At 47.3% G+C, this 21,540-nt stretch overlaps 1 protein-coding gene across 3 annotated transcripts in view; it reads left to right on the top strand.

Annotated features, from left to right (window-relative positions):
* The window catches only part of Tacc2 (transforming acidic coiled-coil containing protein 2), a 186,237-nt gene that overhangs the window by 137,916 nt on the left and 26,781 nt on the right, over positions 1-21,540 (top strand). For 2 of the 3 annotated variants that reach the window (XM_028769371.1, XM_028769372.1), the window contains exons 3-5: positions 11,162-12,461; positions 15,801-15,861; positions 17,386-17,587. In XM_028769371.1, the coding sequence (XP_028625204.1) occupies positions 11,162-12,461; positions 15,801-15,861; positions 17,386-17,587 (1,563 nt within the window). Of the gene's footprint in view, positions 1-11,161; positions 12,462-14,134; positions 14,171-15,800; positions 15,862-17,385; positions 17,681-21,540 lie in introns of all 3 variants that reach the window. The other variant, XM_028769369.1, reaches the window with a different exon arrangement.

The following is a 21,540-nucleotide window of genomic DNA, read 5'->3' as shown; positions in this document are numbered from 1 at the left end:
CTTGACCCAGAGGCTGAGAACCATCAGTCTAGACCGTGTATTAGACGTTGTATGCAGTTTCTTTTCAGGTCCATCTCTTCTCCTGCCCTAACCCTGTCTTCCTGGTGGCCGACTTTGTCTGCAGAGGAATCAAGAGTAGACTTGGGACCTACAGACTAACCATCTGCAGCATGGCTGGAGCTGGTAGTGGAGGAAGGCAGGCCTAGGGCTGGGCTCGCCTTTGCACTGTCAGGAACCAAGAAAGTGCCTTGTAACTTAAAATAATGGTTTGGTCTCGACGTTGTTAAAAAGGAGATGGAATTTTTTTTCTCTGCTGGTTTAGGCAGGCTACTGGTTTAGGGAATATATACAGCCCCTAGGTTTAGTCTTAAACAGCTAGATGCCTTCTGCTTGGGAACAGAGCAGGGCAGTTTTCATGGGACTGACAGGTACAGGGTTTCCTTCTCATGCTCTCCATTGAGTCTGTATAGTCGCTGGCCTGTGAGGGGAATGATGGTGATGGTCTGATTTAAAGAGGAAAGGAGCCAGAGAACTGTTTACAGTTCTGAGACTCTAGTGTCCCTTCCTTCGTTTTATGTAATAACAAACAGAAAAGTATACTTTTGGTATCGCTTTTATAAATTCACCCCTAATTTTAAATGGAAAGTGTCCGAATGAAAAACTGTAGGCCTGGACTGAAAGAGAGGGCTCAGAGATTAAGAGCATTGGCTGCCCTTCCAGAGGTCCTGAGTTCAATTCTCAGCAACCACATGGTGGCTCATAACTATCTATAATGAGATCTGGTGCCCTCTTCTGGCCTGCAGTCATACATGCAAGTAGAACATTGATTGTATACATAATAAAAATAAACAAATATTCAAAAACAAAACCCCCTCAAAAACCTGTAGGCCCATAGCTCAGACACATCACTAAAGCATATACAGGGAAAGGTCACTTTGGTGGCCCTTGGTGCAGCTTTCAGGATTCCCTGCTCAGTACCCTGACTGCTCCTGGGAACTCTTTACCACCATTGAGCACCTCTCTAGCACCACATAAACTTCAGACAGTTGAGTAGTTATACCACATAAAAATGGGACACAACCTCCATTCTCTCTGCTTGGAACAGGTGCTCAATGATCTGTGTTTGCCCACTCTACAGTGATCCAAAGGGCACTGGAAGCATGAGCCAGTTACTTCGGGGAACACTGAACACCATGCATGATTTGGAAGGACATTATGGTGTCGCGCCCCCACCCCCCCCCCCGCATTCATTGTATGTAACCTCCTCTGAGATGGTTTCACATCCTAGAATGGCTGTCTAGCTGATACGAAATGCAGACAGATGAGATAGCATCTGTTCTGTGGAGACACTCCACTGGTGCTGTGAATTTACTTCTTATGATCGTCTTTGTGTTTTAGGTTGTGTGGCCCATTAATTTTATACTTTGCTGTTGCTTCTTTCCTGGCTCGGTTAGATCCAAAAGTGACCCAGACAGAAACTAAGACCATTGGGTCCCTCGTTGTACCATTTTCCCCGTAACATGAAAAATGCTGTTAAGTCAGTGATTGTGTTATTGGGATACGTGGAGATGCTTGCTGTTTTCATCATTTGGAACATATCCCATGCCTGAATATCCTCCAGGATTTAATCTAGTTATTCTGTTCATTCTTCCACAAACACAAGCTTTCTTCAGAATAGACAGAATCAACCACCATACCGCTTCATGCTTGAAGCAAGGAGTCAGAGAGTGGCGTGAAACCTTGTGTTCACATGGGCTCCATTAGGACAGACTGGGGTTCTTCTGTCCTGGAGAATGACATTGGAAAGCTCTGGGGTCTTTAATGTCCTCTGAGTTGGAGTCTAGGTCAGACATACTAGATGTCTATCCCAGGCAGCCACTGGATTGGGGAAATCCATGGGGCTGGCCATGGTGCTTTGGGACCTCGCCATTCAGAGCCCCAAGCGTAGCCCACATTGTAAACAAGTTGAGTCTGGTCTAAACAAATGAAGCAATGGAGCAGGGTGGAACCCCAGCACACAGTGGTGTGGGAATTCTCTGGTGGTCAGATGTAAGTGACAAGCTTCCCCTTGCCAGGATCTGGCTTCTCAGTCTTCATCTTGGTGGTGTGCAAACTGTTAAGGAGTGGCAGCTGCCTCAGCACGGTGATGATGGCTCCAACCACTCCCTAATTTCTTTTTCAACAAAGCAGAGAATCATCTCCATTCTTAAAAGCAAACATACACAAGCCCACCTATTACTTAAATGACAATTCATAGAAGAATGAACATTATAGAGGCTTAAGAGGTAACCCCTGTGCAGTGGTGTGGAGATGTTAATTACCACTGAGTCACAACCCCTCAAAACCTTTGATTACACCCCTTGGTGTTTTTGAACAGGGACTCTACAAGTCTCCTTTTAAAACTGCAGTGAAAAAGAAAAATAAAATAAAATAAAATAAAATAAAATAAAATAAAACTGCAGTGAGCCTGTCAGCGTAGAGATTACATTCAGGAGACCTAAGCTGAGGGAATGGGCCTGCATAAAGCACCCACCTCCTTCGCTTGGGCTACACAAAAGGCTGTCTGATTTGTTGCACCTGTTGGAAGCTGTCCCCCATACCCACTCCATCTTCCCATCTATTCTGCAGGCCCGCAGGAGCACTGTAAAGGCGTGAGAAGGCACTGTGCTTCTTGCATAGGTCGCCCTAGGGAGAGGAGGGTTTGTTCTGAAAACCATGGGAAAGAAAGGGCAGGAGAGGAAAGGCTATTGTTCACAGTTTTCCTCTACTGAGTACCTGGAATGTCACTAAAGGACTAAGGAACCACAGGAAATAATAGACCAGGCCTTTGACTGTGAGAACAAACATGGTTTTTCCTCCTAGAAACCTGTTTTACAAAAGCAGTCGCTGGCTATATGCTGGGTCCCGTGAGCATGTTTATCCAGGATGCTGAGTGCCCACCTTGGATGTGTCCCCATCTGAGGAGCCCTGTTTGCCTGTGTATAAATGAAGGCAGCAGCATGTAAGGTCTGAAATCACTACCTTCCAGCCTCGGGGACACTGGGCAGTGTTAGCACTGTGGGGTGTAGTTAACTTTTCACCTGACTAAATAATAGCTTTGGCTTCTGCATCTTCCCTGCATTAGGCTTGTAGTAGGGCCTTTGTCTGCATCATGTCCATCTTGGATGAGAGCTAATTATCCCTTATTTGAATAGCATCCCCTTCCTTTGAGGTCATACACCTTCCCTGTCCTGCAGCATGAGAGCTCTAGCTTCCGGCTCTCTCGTGCAGCTTGTCCTGCTGTGTTTGCACCCCTGGACTGCTGTTGCTGGGCTTCTGGCCACATAGGTGCTGAGTCTTTGCTCTGCCCACTGGCACTCAGTCACATGCCGAGCAGCTCTGTCAGCTGGTCCTGAGAGCTGCAGTCTAAGCTGAGAGCTCTCATAATGCCCAGGTGGCAGGAAGTGGACGGTCGATGCCAGGTGCCTGATAGGAGACGTGAGGTGAGCTCCTTGCCTGTCCTCTCTGGGACAACCTTGTCATGGTGACAGAGCTTGTCTGGTAATTCTTGCCAGTAGCCCTCCTAACCTGGAGAAGGACACTGGGAGGGTCTTGTGATTGAGCTGCCTAGTGCCCTGTGTGCCTACACATTTTCTCTTGCTGGTGGCCTGTGGGTCTCTGTTTTAGATTACATCTCTCAGTGTTAGCTGCCAGCAATGATTTGTTGTCACCATGTCTGCCGCAGAAGGCTTGTTTCTATACATACTGGCATTTGCTTTCTCCTCCTTAAAAATCCAAGAGTGACCTGAAGCCCCTTGGTATTAAAAGGTCCCTCTTGGGATGCAGAATAGGGAGCTGGTATCATGGGCAGGATCTGAGGGGCTATGGTCGTTATTTCCTGGCACTTTCTGTGCCTTAGACTAACATTCATGTAGCTTTCCATTCTGTCTTCATAAGAACCCTTGGCTCTCAACAGTAACAGATTTATAAAATAACTTGCCCAGAATACACAGCCTCAGCCTTAGCCTCAGCCTCAGCCTCAGCCAGCCTACCCATAGACAGAGTGTAACTGAGGACAGCAGAATTTCATTGCTCTAGTTCTGGAGGCTGAAGTTGAGATTATCTGGAGGCCAGGTTTACAAGCAGCACTGTGCTGTGTCCTCACATGGCACATGGGACAGAAGCTGTCTCTAGGTATCTAGCTGTCCCATTCCTGAACAGTCTCCCTAACCTGATATCCTCCCAGAGGTCTTGCCTTGAGAATGAGATTCCTGCATGGGAATTTCAGGGCTCATAGATATTTAGGCTGGAGACACATATAAAGGACCAAGGCTTTTCATAGTTAGATCTGGGTCCCACAAGCACTGGGCCAGGGGCATTCCTACTCTTCCCAATATGATTGTTAATATGTGCCCAGGTTTCTGGAACAGATGAAGCTGTCGGGGACTCTGTGTAACCATGCAGATCAGATGTTCTGATGTTTAGGAAGAAGGGCCCAGATGGGGGCACGCTAGTCTCTTTTCCTGTGGTAGACACCATGCAGGCAGAGGGTAGCCACTGAGCAGTGGGTGCATGAGCCCACTGCTGCCAGTCAAAGCCCCATTTACCTCTAGCTGGAAGGACGGTGGGATGTCATGGCTGCACAGACAGGTGAGGAAGTCAGGAGTAGTGACCTCAGCAGCTCACTGTGGCCATGTTCACAATGCCCTGCCCTGGGAATCTTGGGTAGGGATGCCAATAATCTGGCCAGGCCCTGCCCCTCTAGGCACCTGCTTACTTCTCTCTGTGACCCTACTGGAGAGTCCTGAAGCAACTCCTTGTCATAATCAAGCTCTAAACCCTGACAACGCCATGAACTCTAGTGAACCAGGGATGCTCAGGTCTCACAGGTGGGTAGCTCAGCCCATGGTCCCCAGGAAGGACAGAGGTGGTGGTCCTGTTACAACATTTGATCATTGCTAAGGCAATGCCAAGGTTTCTATTGGTGTGATCATGAATGGAAGTCAGTGCAGGAACCTGGGGGCAGGAACTGAAGCAGAGACTGTGGAGGAAGGCTGCTCACTGGTTTGCACTTTGTGGCTTGCTCAGCTTGTTTTCATACAGCACTCAAGACCACCCGTCCAGGGGTGGTACCGCCCCCAGTGACCTGGGTCCTCCAGCATCAATCACCAGATAAGATAATGCCCCACAGGCACACCAGTCTTATGGAGGCATGGTCTCAGTTAAGATTCTCTCGTCTCAGATATGTCTAGGTTTGTGTCAAGTTGACAAAAACTGGACTGCTCAGTCATCACTGAGGGCAACAGTGGTGTCTTGAGAGGTGTCCTGGTGTGTGTGACAGCGAGCAAAGCTGAGAAGCTTTGGTGAAGAACGCTGAGCTGACATGTTACAGTCAACCACTTATTCAATCCTGTACCTTGGCACTGCCTTCTCTGAATCAGGTCATCCTACTAGCCTGACACCTCGTTGCTATCTTAAACTTATCAAGGGGACACTTTAAAAATATATATATTTCTTTAGACATTTCTGTTGTTTTTATGAGAGTTTTGCCTGTATGTATATATGCATCATGTGCTTGCCTAGAACTGGAGTTATAGAAGATTGTGAGGCACCTTGTGGGTGCTAGGAACCAAACTTGGGTTCTCTGCAAGAGTAACAAGTGCTCTTAACCACCATGTTACCTCTCTAACCTCAGAAGGAGGTGTTTTTATGCAGTTTCACTTCCTATTCATGGTAACATTTGAAGGAGGATGGAAGGGACTAATGTTTTTTAAATGACAACAGAATCTGGAAGTGGTGATGAGCCAGTGTCTCAGCCTAGGGCCTGCCAGCGTAGACTGGGCATACTGGGTAGGCAACCCAATGGGAAAGAGAGCAAACAGGACAGAGATGGAACATTTGTTGTGCCTGCAGTAGAGCTGGGACCCAGCCTAAGCTGCCCAGGTAGTGACCACCTTCCAGCGGGGACTGTCAGCACAGAGGTGCTCCTGGATTCCTGTAGGTAGTGTCATTTGTACAAAGCCCCCGTTGAGCTCCCCCATTCCTGACTTGTGTTATTCAGCTTCTCACAGAGTAGACCCCATTGAGAAAAAGTCTGCTTTTTACAGACTCTCCCCAGCATAATTGTCCTTAGTCCCAAAGCCTTGGTCTCTGGTAAGCCTCTAGGACTTGAGTGAGGACTGGGAAGAGACCAGTCAGAGAAAGTTGGACACCCAGGAGCAGCAATGCTCAAAGCTTTTCTCCCCAGGTGGGGTTCTTAAGACTCAACCAGGTCTTCCAGAGAGAAGATCCCTAGCCAGAAGTCTTCGGCATCTTGCTGGCCCATTTTGGCTTTAGTTTCTTGAGCCTTGTGTTTTGGGCCATATCCAAGGAAGGTAATAGATACTGAGGACCTGCTCCTGTCTGAGCAGCCTCACCTCACCCTCCAGGAAAGAACTCCACAGGAAGTTCAAGCTCATCCTCAAGACTAATCCTGTCCTGTCAGAGCTTCCCTTCAACCTTCAGGCCATTGAAGGGCAGATGCTACAGTATTGTCTTACAGAATGGAACAGAGGGTTTAAGGTAAAAGAGAGGGGGCTGGAGAGATGGCTCAGTGGTTAAGGGTACTCGCTGCTCTTGCAGAGGACCTGGGTTCTACTCCCAGCTCCTACATGATATTTCATAACTGTCTGTAACTCCAGTTCCAGGGGATCCAATGCCTTATTCTGATCTTTTCAGGTACACATGTGGTATACAGAAGTACATGATGCAGGCAAGAAACCACAGGCTTCCCTGTCCAGGATGCTCAATTGGGACTCGTGTTAAAATGAACATTCAGAGCCTTGCCTCTATAATGTGACTTTCTTTGGAATCACCAGCTTCTGAATAATGACACAGAGACTTACATTTATTTAAATAGCTTTAGGCCTTTGGTTACCTAGTTCCCGACTACCTTGTAAAACATATTAACCTATTTATTCTATTCTATGCTCTGCCACATGAGTACTTCCTGAGTACTGGCACTTGCTTCTTCCCCTGTGTCTGGCTGGCAAATTCTCCTGCCTGAGCATCTTTCCCAGAGCCCCTATATGCCTGAAGTCCTACCTCTCCTCTTGCCACAGCTATTGGCCAGTTAGCTCTTTATTTAACCAGTCAGAAGGAGATGGAGGAATTCTTTATGAAATATAATGCAGCCATATGAATAACAATACTAAAGTTGCACAGAAATCAGTATTTGAATAATACAAAGACAATCCTTACCCAGTGCACAAAAAGATCACCACAACACATCTCTGTCGACCTACTCTTCAGGAAGGGGTGGACTGATCAGTGGGTGGGAAAATGGGGAGTCTAGGTTTTGATGAGTGTCCCCGATGTGTTTTAGGCTAGACAAGTTTGGGAAATCTTGAGTTCATCATAAGCTTGCACTGGGTTACCTATAACTACTGACAAAATGCCACAAAAGGGTAGAGCAGTGCTCTGCCAGTCTCCATTAGCCTGCTTCAAAAGGGTTCCTGTATTCTGCACTTAGATAGATGGTCAGCCATGCTTCCTGCAGGCTTGATTTGATTTATTGGTCACTTGAGAATCAGAGCATGCCAGGATGCCAGTGGTTCACTCTAGCCATTGCATCCCTACCTGGAGAGAACTCACAGTGCAGGAAGCCATCTCAAGTGTCACTGGGGAAGGCTAAGAAATGGGGCCTCTGGTGACAGTCAGGAGAGGACAATCAGGTGAGTGATGTCAGTCGTGAGGGCACGCTTTCCTCTACTCCCTCTCGTTTCTGAGTACAGCTGCTTAGCTTAGGCTGTGCTGTCCAGCAATGATGTTATAAATTGATTTGCATATTTATTAAATTTGAGTGCTGAAATCCTTACTCCTGATGTGATGTGTTAGAGATAGGACCTTTCTGCTGGTAATTAAGGTTCTCTGGGGTCTTAGGTTGGGACCTCATCCATCGCAAGAGGAAACTTGAAGGATACATGTGCTCAGAGGAAAGGCCATGTAAGGACACATTAGACCTGACCACCTGAAAGCCAAGGAGAAAGGCCCCAGGAGAGGCCAGACTTGCCCACGCCTTCATTGTGGACTTCTAGCCTCAGTACTCAGAACAGCGAGGAAACACTTCTGTTGTTGAAGCCACCCAGTCTTGGCTCTTGACGAGGGTAACTGAGCTGGCTAGCATAGCTGGGAACCATGTGAGGACTCTTTTCATATGAGCGTAGATGCTAACTTGACCCAGGATTGAGCTAGAATCTAGAGCCGGGGTGCAGTGTGGATTTCTAGAGATATCTTTGCCTAGGCCTGCACCAGTGAGTGCAGGGGCCATGCTGATGTGGATGGATTGGTTTGTGGTCCCATCTTTCCTTGCCTCTGTATTATTCAAGGTGTACCCCATGGTGACGGACATTGAGGCATGCCAGGTTTGAGATGAGTGAAGTCTTTATGCAGCTCTACGTGGCTATGTAGAAATCTAGTGGGAAACCAGCTGGACGTGGTTGCCTTGCTAATCTGGGCTTGCCCATGGCAATGACATGGGAAAGGCATCCCACCCTTGTGATGGACCATAGGGAGCCATCTGCTCTAGGAAATACTCTGTAGAATAGCAGCTCCTAGCCAGGGACAGTGTTGTCCTGCTGGGGACAGGAGGCAGTGTCTTGAGACATTTTGTCACAACTAGGAGAGAAGTGCTACTGGGATTTAGAGGGTCAGAGCTAAGGACCAGGCCAAGGATGATGCTCTGAACAGGCCAGGCCCCCCACGACAAGAGATCACCCACAAGCATATTTTGGGCTGACAATAAGGAACTGCAATAAAACCGTGTTTCTTTGCTATGATTTAGTTAGGGACCAGCACTTCTGAATAGGAAAGCCAGGCTAAATAGACAGGAAAACAAAGCAGGTGTTAAACTGGATATCTGCTGACTGTGGCATGATGCAGGGGAAATTGCTGACATTTGAAGGCTGCTGAGGCAATGGAACAGATCAGAAGGGAAGGTTGTCTACAGACATGTAGCAGGAGCTGAGGCCCCTCTCCCTGCTGCCAACGCCCATGTGACAGCATCTGGACCCCCTTAGCCTCTGTAGTCTGCTTTCTGAGATAAGTGTCCAGGAGCAGCTACAAGGTAGGGAGACCAGGTTGCTGCTGACCAGAAGAAACTGTGCTCAGCAAAGGGAAGTTACCTCAGAAGGAAGAAGGGTGGACACCTGTTCTTCCAAGACCAGAGGAAAGCGAGTGTGTTTGGTGATGGGAGGAGATAGTTTGGGACAAAGAGCTGGGACCAGAGGCTACAAACACTTAGGGCCTGTGTGTCTAATGGAGTTCCCCAGGTGCTTGCAATCCAAGGGATGTTTATTAAGCTTTCTGAGGGAAAAAGTTGCCAGGTTGGAAATAGATAAGTAAGCCCGTACTCAACCCAAGAGGCATGTTCGGTCCTCTCCCACTTTATCTGCTGGGACTCCGGCCTCAGGGTTTGGCTGTGAGCAAAGTCAGGAAGCACCGTGAGAACTGGCCCCACCCACAACAACAGCACTGCTCAGGTGTGGGTAGGCAGGGTGTATTCTCCAGACTGGCCTGTTTGAGTGAGCCTTTCCCACACCTGGGTTGTTGGGACGCAGGATAGGACAACCATTTAGAAAGTAAAAATGCTGGACACAAAAAATAAAAGAAAATAAAAAAATAAAACAATAAAAATACAAAAAAATAATGCTGGACACCCAAGTCAGTCTGAATCTCATGTGACACATACTCTTAGAGAATTTTCTTCATTTATCTGGAACTCGAGTGTAATGGCTTTCTGGACTTCAGCTGGAAGTTTGCCTGGAGAGAAAGGGGTTAATGTGTCATAATCACCTGCCTACGCACACAGTCCAAGGTCACACACAGTTCCATTCTGTGCAGCCTATTCTATTTCCTGTTCTGCCTTCTGAGACCATGGTACAGGGTTTCCCTTTCTCTAGCAGAACAGCTGGGAACCTAGAAATCCATGCAAGGGCTGGTTGGTTTCCCTGGAGAAGTGGGAAGCGGAGATCGTGGGGCATCCCTGGGCATACTGGAAGGGAGGGCGGGCTTCTTGGCTGGCAGGGTTAGAGGAGCGAAAACTGTGGGTGGAGAGGGCTGAGAATGGACAAGAGCCAAAGACAAAGCGAGGCAGATGTGTCAGTGGGAGGGGAGGGTCTGGGTCATGTCTAGAGAGGCAGGTGATGGAGGGCAAGCCCAGGCCTGCTCAGTTATTGGCCCCTAAAGCCTTGCACAGTCTTCCCAGTGTCTAAACAGTCAGAAGCAGGGCTGCCTGTGACCGTATTTAATTTCTATCCTGAAGGTTTACTAGTTCTGCTTTGCTTCAGCAACATCAGCCTCATCACTATTTTTATAATACCTCACGGAGATGCCTACCCTAGGTTCTTTGCACATATGGCCTTTTCCGTCTAGAATGATGTCTGGTTGTTTTGTGAACTTTTTGGTGAGATGTAAATACTCCAGATAGGGCACTAATGGCAGACCTACCATTAGTGGAATGGTACCATTCCACTGGAGTTCAGCTTCACCTTACTTACACTGTGTGGGTAACTCCCAAACAGCCAGACCTCAGAAAGTCACCTCACCATGGACAGTGATTTCCTCATAGCTACAAAGATAGAGTCCTCTCTTCAGCTGGTATTCCACATGCCACCATGAGACCGTGTGCAGTTCAGGTAGGTGTAGGATGGAGTGATGAGACTCTCAGGTGAGGGTCTAATGACTTTCCCCAGTCCCTTCTTTATGAGGGACTGTCACAGGGCCTGATCTTTGAGAGTCTCTTGCAAAGAAGTAGTCGTGGATGCTTTGGTGACAGTGACAATGGCTGCTAAGCTGGGAGTACAAGCCTTTATTTTTTCTGATTGTTGCTCAGATGCCCAGCATGACCCCTGTCAAAGTCAGGTGTTTGATATAGGGCTTTGGGGTGAACCATCGGGGCTTTTCTTTCATCAGTTACCTAGCTCCCATTGTACAGATGAGGAAACGGAGGGAAACCTGTCCAGGGTCTGTGCCCGCCGATGCATGGAAACCAGAACCTGTTGCCTGTCTGGGGTGTCTGTCTGTCTTTGGAGTTTGTCAACCTCAGTTCTGCAGAGTGGGGATCTGGCAGTGTTTGAGTGAGCCTCAAGTATTCCCAAGTATCATCCCATGTCTTTAGGTGACTGCTTTGTCTCCATTTCCTCAGGATGTATTTCTGAGCCAGTTGTGGTTCCTGATGGCCCTCGAAGCGAGTCTGTGGAAGGAAGCCCTTTCCGTCCTTCACACTCCTCCTCGGCAGTGTTCGATGAAGACAAGCCGATAGCCAGCAGTGGGACTTACAACTTAGACTTTGACAGCATCGAGCTAGTGGATAACTTTCAGAGCTTGGAACCATGTTCTGCAGACTCTAAGGGTCAGGAGTGTAAGGTGAGCACACGGAGGAAATCCACCGAGTCTGTGCCACCCTCCAAGTCCACGCTGTCCCGCTCGCTCAGCCTGCAAGCCAGCGACTTTGACGGTGCTTCTTGCCCCGGCAGCCCTGAAGCTGGGACCCTTGCCACAGATGCCTGTGGCACAGGATCCAACAGTGCTTCCAGCACCCTTAAGCGAACTAAAAAAACACGGCCACCTTCCTTAAAAAAGAAACAAGCCACCAAGAAACCCACAGAAACCCCCCCAGTAAAGGAGACCCAACAGGAGCCAGATGAAGAGAGTCCAGTTCCCAGTGAGGAACACTTAGCCCCAGAGACAAAGACGGAGTCAGCCACACCTGAGGGCACTGGTTGCACATTGTCAGAAGAGAGTCCACTGGAGTCCACTGCTGTACCCACAGCCACCTGTCCTCTGACTTTGGAGAGTACAGAAGACGTTAGCCCTCTGGTTTCTGGAGGTGGCAGAGTGCAGAACTCACCCCCTGTGGGGAGAAAATCAGTGCCTCTTACCACAGCCTCTGAGGCAGTGGAGGTGACCCTGTCGGATAGTGGGGGGCAAGAGGACTTGCCTGCCAAAGGGCTGTCAGTGAGGCTGGAGTTTGACTATTCCGAGGACAAGGGAAGTTGGGAGAGTCAGCAGGAAAACGCCCCGCCCACCAAAAAGATAGGCAAGAAGCCAGTTGCCAAAATGCCCCTAAGGAGGCCAAAGATGAAAAAGACCCCCGAGAAACTTGACAACACTCCTGCCTCACCACCAAGGTCCCCTACTGAACCCAGTGACACCCCAATTGCTAAAGGTACCTACACCTTTGATATAGACAAGTGGGATGACCCCAATTTTAACCCTTTTTCCTCCACCTCAAAAATGCAAGAGTCTCCCAAACTGTCCCAACAATCATACAGCTTTGACCCTGACGCCTGTGAAGAGTCCCTTGACCCCTTTAAGGCATCCTCTAAGACCCCAAGCTCACCTTCTAAGTCCCCAGCCTCTTTCGAGATCCCAGCCAGCACCATTGAAGCAGACGGGGATGGGTTGAATAAGCCTGCCAAGAAGAAGAAGACTCCCCTGAAGACGTAAGTTGAAGGAGGGAGGTGGTAAGGGCTGTGAGCGGTTGTGCGTTCTTGTGACACTTTTAGTCCTGTGCCTGAGAATCCCCAGCTGCCCTTGTCCTGCCCTCTGTTGCTGTGGTGACACCATCTTTGTGGCTGTTTCTCTTTCTCTCCGCAGCCTCAGTGGTTTCATCTTCCCATCCTGGAACCCACAGAACCCTTGATTTTTTACTTCAATAAGTCAGTGGCTTGAAGGCTTATGTTTACCCCCTAATGACCTTTCAACCCCTGGGGAATATGGGAAGTTCCAGAGAAAAGGAACAGACATGAGAGACCTGGCCACCTTTCTTTTGGGGGCTCAACTCTTCCCTGGTTAGCATATGCAATGCCTCTGGATAAACTGGGATATACACCCTGCAAAATAATGTTAAAATGTACAACAGTTGTCTCTACCTGCTAATATGACTTTAACTCAGGGATATCATATGGTCTCAGGCAGCAGGAAGCCCTGGATGGAAAGCTGCTTCTTGCCCTCTGATGAACCTGCAAGAAACAGACTCTTTAACTGGGCACGGTGGCACATGCCTTTAATCCCAGCACTTGGTGGGCAGAGGTGAGAAGGAGAGGGGAAAGGAAAGGAAAGGAAAGAAAAGGGAAAGGGACAAAGAAACAGACTCTGCTGCCCGCCTTCTTTCTAGTCATCTTTTTCAAACAAGACATGAAAGTTGCTCTAAGACCAAAAGAGATTAGTGCAACCTAAGTTGGACTAAGTTGGTAGGGGGAAGCAGACCTACCTACATTCCCCAGGAAGAGTGGCTTTTGTCCACAAACACTTGCCAAAGACATTGCCCCTAGATGTGTGGGTGCCCTGACACTCATCCTGGGTAGCCCAGCTTTGTTGGCCATAGATCCATTCCTGAGGACCATGCGCAGGCTTGCTACAGACATTCTGGCTCTCTTGGGAAGCATCAACTGTAATTTAATCAGGTGGAAGAGATGTCTTCCATCCCAGGGCAGAGGACCATGCACCTAGTACTGGTCCCTCTAGGACTACTTGGCTTGGGGGGAAAAAAAAGAAAAAATATATATTATATTGACTTACATTGAACTTTTTATTATTATATTACATATTATATTGAATTATATATATAATTTTTATTGAAAATAGATGTTTTCTCTACAGTATATTTTCATTATAGTTTCCTTCCCAGAACTCCAAGACCCTTCCTACCTCCCCACTCACCAAATCAACACAGAACTTTATTTTAAAAGTGGAATAATACCCACAAATGTCTTCACTTCAACACCATAGCTTGGAAAGAGAGTCACTGGAGCCACTTCATTCTTCTGACCCAGGATAGTGTAATACATCCCCAGGCGCTTTCCCCTTAGTTTGTTAGAGCTAAGGAAGGTTGAGGAAGCTGACCCTGTGTCCTGGTCTCACCCCTTGTATATGTGGTTCTGCTGATTTGGAAGACTCCACATGCGGAGGTAGAGCTCTTAGGTATCAGCCCTCTGGGTGTCCAGAAGCTGGAGAAGAAGCTGTGTCCAGGCAGCCCCTTCCCAGAAGGCTGCCCTGTTGGAGGAGAATCCTCTATGGATGGCTATATCCTAACCCACTAGTGCCCAGTGTCTGCAGAATGATCTTTTTTGTCAGTTCCTTCTGTCTGTCTCTCTTCTTTGTCTTCTTGTCTTAGGATGGTTGAAGATGTGATGTCTGTGTGTTCTCTGTTGTAAGTAAATTTAATGTACTCTGCCTCTTACACCCAGTGTGGGGCTTCTGCCTTGCTTCTGCTCGCAAGCCCTCTCCCTTTGTTCTCTGTGATGACTGCTGTATTTCTTTGTAGAGCTTGGGAATGATGGGTGCAGGGCTCCCCTGAACTCAAGGTTACTTTTCTGTGATTAGCATGAGACTGCTTGACTGGGAAAAGGGAAAGGTGATTACTGCTGCCTGCTTGTCTGTAACAGAACCCTCCCCCGCTTGGTTTTTATTTATTTATTTATTTAGTTTTAAATCTTCATCAGAAATCCATACATTGCTTTTTAACTCTTCATTCCATTCCTTTTTGTTGTAAGTTGGGCTGGCGGGTGACTGTTTGCAGTAGCAGGATGCTTTCATATTAAAACACTGCATGAAGCCTGGCCAGAGACCACCAAGGCTGGTTCTTGTGTTGTGAAGTACTACCATCTGGACTCTTGCAAATTCATGCTTTCAGAAATCTGAGGGGATGTGGGATCAGCTCAGTGTGAAGCCCACAGCTGAAATCCATTGCCAGAGTGGTCATGTTCCTGGTCACTTACATCTAGGCTGGATGTTAACCCTTCAGATCTGTGGGTAGCTTTGCCAGGCATTAATGCAACTGGCTACCTGTATGCCTCTGGTGCTCTGTATCCTAGCCAGGGCTCTGAATCTATGTGCTTTCTCCCCGCCCTTTCAGGGGAAGCTGACCTGGACCCAGGCTTCTGGCAGCTCCCCTCCCCCGGATAGCACGGAGTCTCTCAATGCTGGCCTACCCAAGCAGCTTATTTAGTATTTAGTCATTTAGCAACTACAAAACAGTTATATATTTATATGCATGAATAAATATATGCCTTATGTTGGGACTAGACTTGTTTTTATGATAAATGCCATAAATGCAATAAGTAACCATTTATGGCAATTTTTTTAAAAATGATCTAATGCCATTGTTGGAGTGTTCTATTTGAGAGTACACAAGGAACTTGGGTGCCAGATTTCTGTACCTACTTAGCTAATATGGAAGAGAGAGAGAGAGAGAGAGAGAGAGAGAGAGAGAGAGAGAGAGAGAGAGTGTAGAATCTGGTCCGTTAACCATAGCCAGGGGAAAAATATAAAATACCATCCTCCTCATCGCTGCCTCCAGTCAGGATCCTACCCAGAGTCTTCCAGAGCAGAGGGACCCATTGTGCTCTGTTCCTCTGTGAGTGCAAAGGGCTCACAGGATCCAGAACTTTTCTGTTTCCGTGTGGGCTCCGCTGGCTGTTCATTACGAGCGTCTCTCCTTGCACATGTGTAAATTGGATCCTGTTAATTAGTGCCGGAAGCCCCTCCCCCAGCCTTAGCTGGCTCAGCAATTAGGCTCCTCACCACAACTTGGCTTTTATAAAAGTAAGAACGGTTAGTTAAATTTAGCTGCATTTTTTTTTCTGGGTCAGCTCTCCAAAATGGCTTGTCTTTAAAGGTTTCCAGCTTGGTGGGTCTTTCCCTTGGGGGCAAAAGTGCTATGAGTTAAAAGGTCAGAATGAGTTGTTGCCATGTACCCCTTTAGCTGGGGTTTGGTAGGCGGGAGGGCTGGGAAGTTCCCAGATGCTTGGGAATGACCTGTGACCCTGTTTTATTTACAGTGACACATTTAGGGTGAAGAAGTCTCCAAAGCGGTCTCCTCTGTCTGATCCACCTTCTCAGGTATAGCACTCCCTGATCCCTTAAGTATTGCACTGCTGAGCAGGGAATTAATGCTGCTTTGTGTGTGCATACACACCAGGCACGTGTACATACACACACACCATGCATGTACGCGTATACATACTGAGGCACATGTGTACATATATACCACGCACACACACCAAAACAGGCAGAACTCACTTTGGCAAGGCTTAGGGTGTGTGCTGAGGGGAATTAGTTGTGAAGTGAGAGCTGGCTGCATTTTACAGCCGGAATTCTTCTAGTCCATTCTAGCCGTTAAACCTGCTGAGACCTTGTATCAAGTTGAGAGATTCTTTTGAGATCAGTGGACACACAGTGAGAAAATGGGTGAAAACTGAGTATGTATCAGGAATAACAGATTTTGCCATCAGAATTACAGCAGTTAAATGAGGGAAGCTTACCCTGAAGAAATGGTAGCTTGGGGCTGGAGAGATGACTCAGTGGTTAAAAGCACTTACTGCTCTTGCTAGGGATCCAAGTTCGATTCCCAGCACCCACAACAGTTGGTTCACAACTGTTTATACCAAGGTTCTAACACCTTCTTCTGGCCTCTGTGGGTACTGCACACACACACACATCACTTATACATATAAAATAAATCTTTCCCTCTTAGCTGTGTTTCCAATAAGCTCATGCCATGTCTTCAACCCTCTTTATAGACCAAGGAAGGTAATCCTCAGGCAGGCTTGCTACCATTCCGAGTGACAAGACAAACTGATCTCCAGATACAAATCAGCTTCAGTTGCTGACTGGGTGGAACTAGGACTTTAGCTTCAGGCATAGGAGACTTCAGGTGCAATCGTAGCTCTCCCCTGAGTTCTCCCTGCCCTGTACAATGGCAGTAAAATCCCCTTCTCTCTTCAAAAGGACTGCTGTGAAGTGAAGACTGTTCGACAGTGTTGCTGATACTGCAGTTAAACTAACTGGGCTGTCTCTGACAACCAAGATAGAGACGTACTGTTTCGGTTTTGAGACAGAGTCTCACTGTAGCTCTGACTGGCCTGGTACTTATTACATAGTCCAGGCTAGCCTCAGTCTCTTAGTACATGGATCCCAGCTGTGAACCACTATATGAGACTTTTTGTTGTTGTTGTTGTCAGTGCTGGGGATTGAACCCAGGGCTGTGTCCCTGCAAGACAAGCACCATACCATGGGGCCACATCTCTAGACCTTGCAGAAAGAGTCCTATACTATAGCCCAGTTTAGTCTCACAGTCCCAGCTGTCCTCCTGCCTCACCTTCTCAAATGCTAGGATTACAGGCAGGAATCACCATGTCCATTTAAAAAAAAAATTATAATTTAATTAACTAATTTTGATAGCCCATGGTCACTCCCTGAAATCAACCATCAGTAAAGGAGCTCCATAGAGGAAAGGTGCTTCCTTGAGAGGCCCTGTGGATCAGAGTCCCAAGGGAACAGATGGAGGGGTTTCCCTGGCTTAAGGGGGCATGGTTTCTGATCAAGAGACTAGGTGAAAGAAAAGGCTGTCCTTTCTCCTCACAGGACTCCACTCCAGCTGCCACGCCAGAAGCACCCCCAGCAATCTCTACAGTGGTCCATGCCACAGACGAGGAGAAGCTGGCTGTCACTAGCCAAAAGTGGACGTGTATGACCGTGGACTTGGATGCCGACAAACAGGACTTTCCTCAGCCCTCGGACCTGTCTAACTTTGTAAATGAGACCAAATTCAATTCACCCTCAGAGGGTAAGCAACTCGGTGGCCAGCCAGACCCACACCTTGCCTTGGAGAATACTGTCCCTAGGGGGCAAAGAGCCAGAAAAGATACTTTCCAGCCAGGTAACCATTACCCGTGTGACAATCTGCACGCCTCGCTCTGTATGCAAAGTTATGTCTGGAGAGCAGCTGTTCCTTGCCCCTATGATGCCTGCTGAGAATCTGACTAGAACCCTCTAACCCAGATCCTGAGCCCTCACTGGCTTGTTCTTGGCTGTACGGCTTAGATAACCTTCTATAGCTCTGAGAGGCACTGCTCCAAAGGAACAGCCTTCACACTGATCTTTGACTGTAGGTCAACCCACCTCTGCGTCTTCTGGTGCCAGCATTGTTCATGTCCCCCACAGGATGGGTGGCCATAATGACCATGCATTTTAATCAAGCCTGGATCCAGAGACTTACACCCCACACCCACCCCTGCTTGCCGATGAGAACTTGATTGCTTTGGGAAGGTCCCAAGCACTTGTCTTATCTTGGTGCCTACCTCTATGCTCTGTGTTCAATTTCTTTCTCTCAGATTGTTGGGTTTGAATGAGTCATATATCTTAGGGCTGGGGTGTCCTCACTTGGCAGAGTGCAGAGTGCATCTGTGAATCCCTGCATAAACATTCTCCACTGCATAAACACTAGGTGTAGTGGCACACACATACGCTCCCAGCAGTCTGGAAGGTAGAGACAGGAGAACCAGAGGCTCACCCTCCTTCCCCACCTTTGCCTGTCTCAGCCTTTGCCTGGATAGCCACTCCTTTCCCTGCTTGCTCTTCATGCTTGATCTGTGGGCTCTTAAGACCATGATGAAGAAGTGTGTGCATTTCTTGTTTATTACTGGGCTGTTTGCTTACTGAAGGCAACAACTGAGTCCCTTCCTACTGTGAACATCATAGGAGCTGAAGATGGGTTTGAGGTCAAAGAAATGCAAGGCCAGAGCAGGTAAACAGTGGCGTGTTGGCTCAGCTGACCTCTGCAATGGCTGCCACCTGCATGGAGCATAGGGACCTGAGAAGCGAGAGAAGCCTAACGCCCCAGACACGGCAGGATCATTTGGACACAAGTTTTTTACTGGCCACTGGGATAGCATCTCCAGTTCCCTGCTGGATCACCTCTCTTGAGCTAGATAAGAACCTTCTCAACACCAGAAAAAAGCATTTAGAAGCCAGCTTGGGCTTGGTATTGAGGATTAAAACACATTTGATCTGGCCGTGTGTTGGTCATGAACTAAGACAGTTCACTAAACTCTTTGACAATTGTTTCTGCAAAAATCCAGCAAATAGGGAAGGCGGAAGAAATCCAGCAAATAGGGAAGGCTGAAGGAGATGACTCAGTGGGTCAGAGTGCTTGCTGTGTAAGTATGAGGACCTGGGGTCAAATCCCAAGAACCCCTGTAAAAGCCGGATGTGCAGGACAAGCATCTAATCACTCCTCTAGCAGAGAGGTGGGAACAGGGACAGGAGAGTCTCAGGAAGCATAATGATCAGATGGTCTGCAATATTCATCTAAAGAAAACAAAACAAGAAAACCCATCTCAAACAAGTTGAAGGCATAGTTGAAATTTGTCCTTTAATATCCATGCATACACTGTTCTGTGCACACACCCATATTCACACACATGAAATTCACACACATGAATATTCATATGTCCATACATACATACACACATGTATGTGTGTGTGTGTGTGTGTGTGTGTGTGTGTGTGTGTATACACACACACACACATATGAGAGAGAGAGACAGAGACAGAGAGACAGAGTTAGGCAAATAGGAATAAATCTAACTTTGAAACAAAACTCTTTTAAACCTGCCCATTGAGAAAATATCAGGAAAGATTTGACAGGTGCCAATTTGTTTTAGCTATTGAATGACAGAATCCATCCACGTGAAGATACCATGCCTTTGGGAGGCCTTGGCCCTGCTGTGTTCATCTCTATGACACACCCTGGATGTAGAGGCCCCCTCATCAGGTCTTCCCTCTTGGTCTGCGCATCAGACATCTGGGACACTGATGTGAATCTCAGAATGAATCAGTTCAGGGCTGCAGCTGTGGTCTGAGACTTCATCATACAGAAGTCTCCAACCACAGGAAGAGGAAATACTGGGTTAGACATCATAATTACTATCTGAGCACACATTCACAACAATGGTAATTCTATAGGAGAGAGAAGTAAAGCACGGACTGTTATTTTGCACACAGGGTTTCATTTTCTCTGAGCTCTGTGGTAGATCCTGTAGTCCCCACTTTTAAGACTGAGGAAACAGAGGCTTAGCACTGAGAGTGCCTGGCAAGCTCTGTGCATGGCAGGTCTGTGTGGTTTCATAGTTCTTTTCTGCTGTTGAGGTGAGGATACATCAGACTTCCTGCTTTCATTTGTAGAATAAGGGTGTGAGCTAGTTCCTTCCTACCTGGGTGCACAAACATCACTGAAGTGCTTCAAGTTGTCTTTGCTATTTCAAAACCCCAGAGGACAGTAGTTTAGCAATTACCCACAGAGTTGCACTGTCTTGTTTGGGTTGAATGTCACCTTCCTGGGTTGCTTCCTTAATCTCCCGGTGAGTACACAGTCTGATTGACAGTTATGTATGCTCACCTGTTTAATGAATGCCCTTCTCTTCTGCACTGTTTGTAGGCTTGGTAACATGGAAACAAACCTGTTCTCTAAGAAGGAGAATATTAGGAAATGTTAGGTCAGCCTGTCTCTAGGACCTTACCTGCCTTAGGACTAGGAGACTCCGAGAACAGTTGCTTTTATTTTGTTCTCAATGTATTTATTTTTATTTGTGTGTGAATGTGTACTTATATGAGCTTATGTGCATCGTGTGTGTGCCCTTGGAATCCAGAGGACATTAGATCCCCAAAGGCTGGAGTAACAGGCCATTGTGAGCCTGTGTCCAGTGTGGGTACTGGGAACCAGACCTCGTCCTCTGGAAGAGTGTTGCATATTCTTAACTACTGAGCCATCTCTGCAGTCCTGAGCAATTGTTTTTAGACCCGCTGATCTGCATAGCCATCTGGTGGTATCACCTCCCTATACACACCTGCTTTAGCTCCTTCTCCTACACCCAGCAGAGGGCAAGGTGTCTGGGTGGGTACCATGTTTGTAGGTGAGTGTAGTCTTCTCCAGGCTCTCTGTCCATCCATCTCCCTTTTTTTAAAAAAAAAAAAAAAAGAAAATCACTTGTGTTAGAGAGGAATGTTGGAATGAGCAACAGTAAGTCTGGTCGTCATTCTTCACGTTTGTATAGCTCATTGTAGGACTTCTGTGTTATACCTTGTCTTTTCGTAGTTATTGTTTTGTTTGGTTTTGATTTTCGAGACAGAGTTTCTCTGTGTAGCCTTGGCTGTCCTGGAAATAGCTCCATAGACCAGGCTGGTCTCAAACTCACAGAGACCCACCTTCTTCTGCCTCTCATGTACTGGGCTTAAAGGCCTGTGGCACCACCACCTTGCCATTTTATCCAGGACAGCATGGTACTTGGTGTTTCATTTTGTCACTGTGTCAGTGAGTTCAGAGAAGACTGGTCAGTTAATTTTGCTGGTCCTAGAAACTAAGCCCCTTCATCTTTTGCCCAAGGCATTCCTTAGCAAAGCTGAAGTGATTAGTTAGATCCTCTCTGTTTAGCCATACCCTAGTGTTAGAGTAAGTCTCCAAAATGGTCCTTGGATATGAGAAGACTCTAAAAAATAACTATGGACCTCTTCAGTGTGGAATAGCCCTATGCTTCAGTGGCTTAGCCACTGAAGTTGTAAAGACAGGAGCCACTTGGTGCTAATGGTGGAATTCTTCCTAGCCTGGTGTGGCCAGGTGTGAGACGGGGCTAATTGCACTTGACTTTGTCTGTGTGCCTACTCTGTGAGGTTTAGAATGTAAAGCAGATGAGATTTCCTTCCTTCCTTCCTTCCTTCCTTCCTTCCTTCCTTCCTTCCTTC

This window comes from Grammomys surdaster, unplaced genomic scaffold (genome assembly GCF_004785775.1).
Source record: "Grammomys surdaster isolate TR1022 unplaced genomic scaffold, NIH_TR_1.0 192, whole genome shotgun sequence".
NCBI lineage: Eukaryota > Metazoa > Chordata > Mammalia > Rodentia > Muridae > Grammomys > Grammomys surdaster.
Note: the sequence above shows the minus strand (reverse complement) of the source record. Positions and strands in the feature narration are given on the sequence as shown.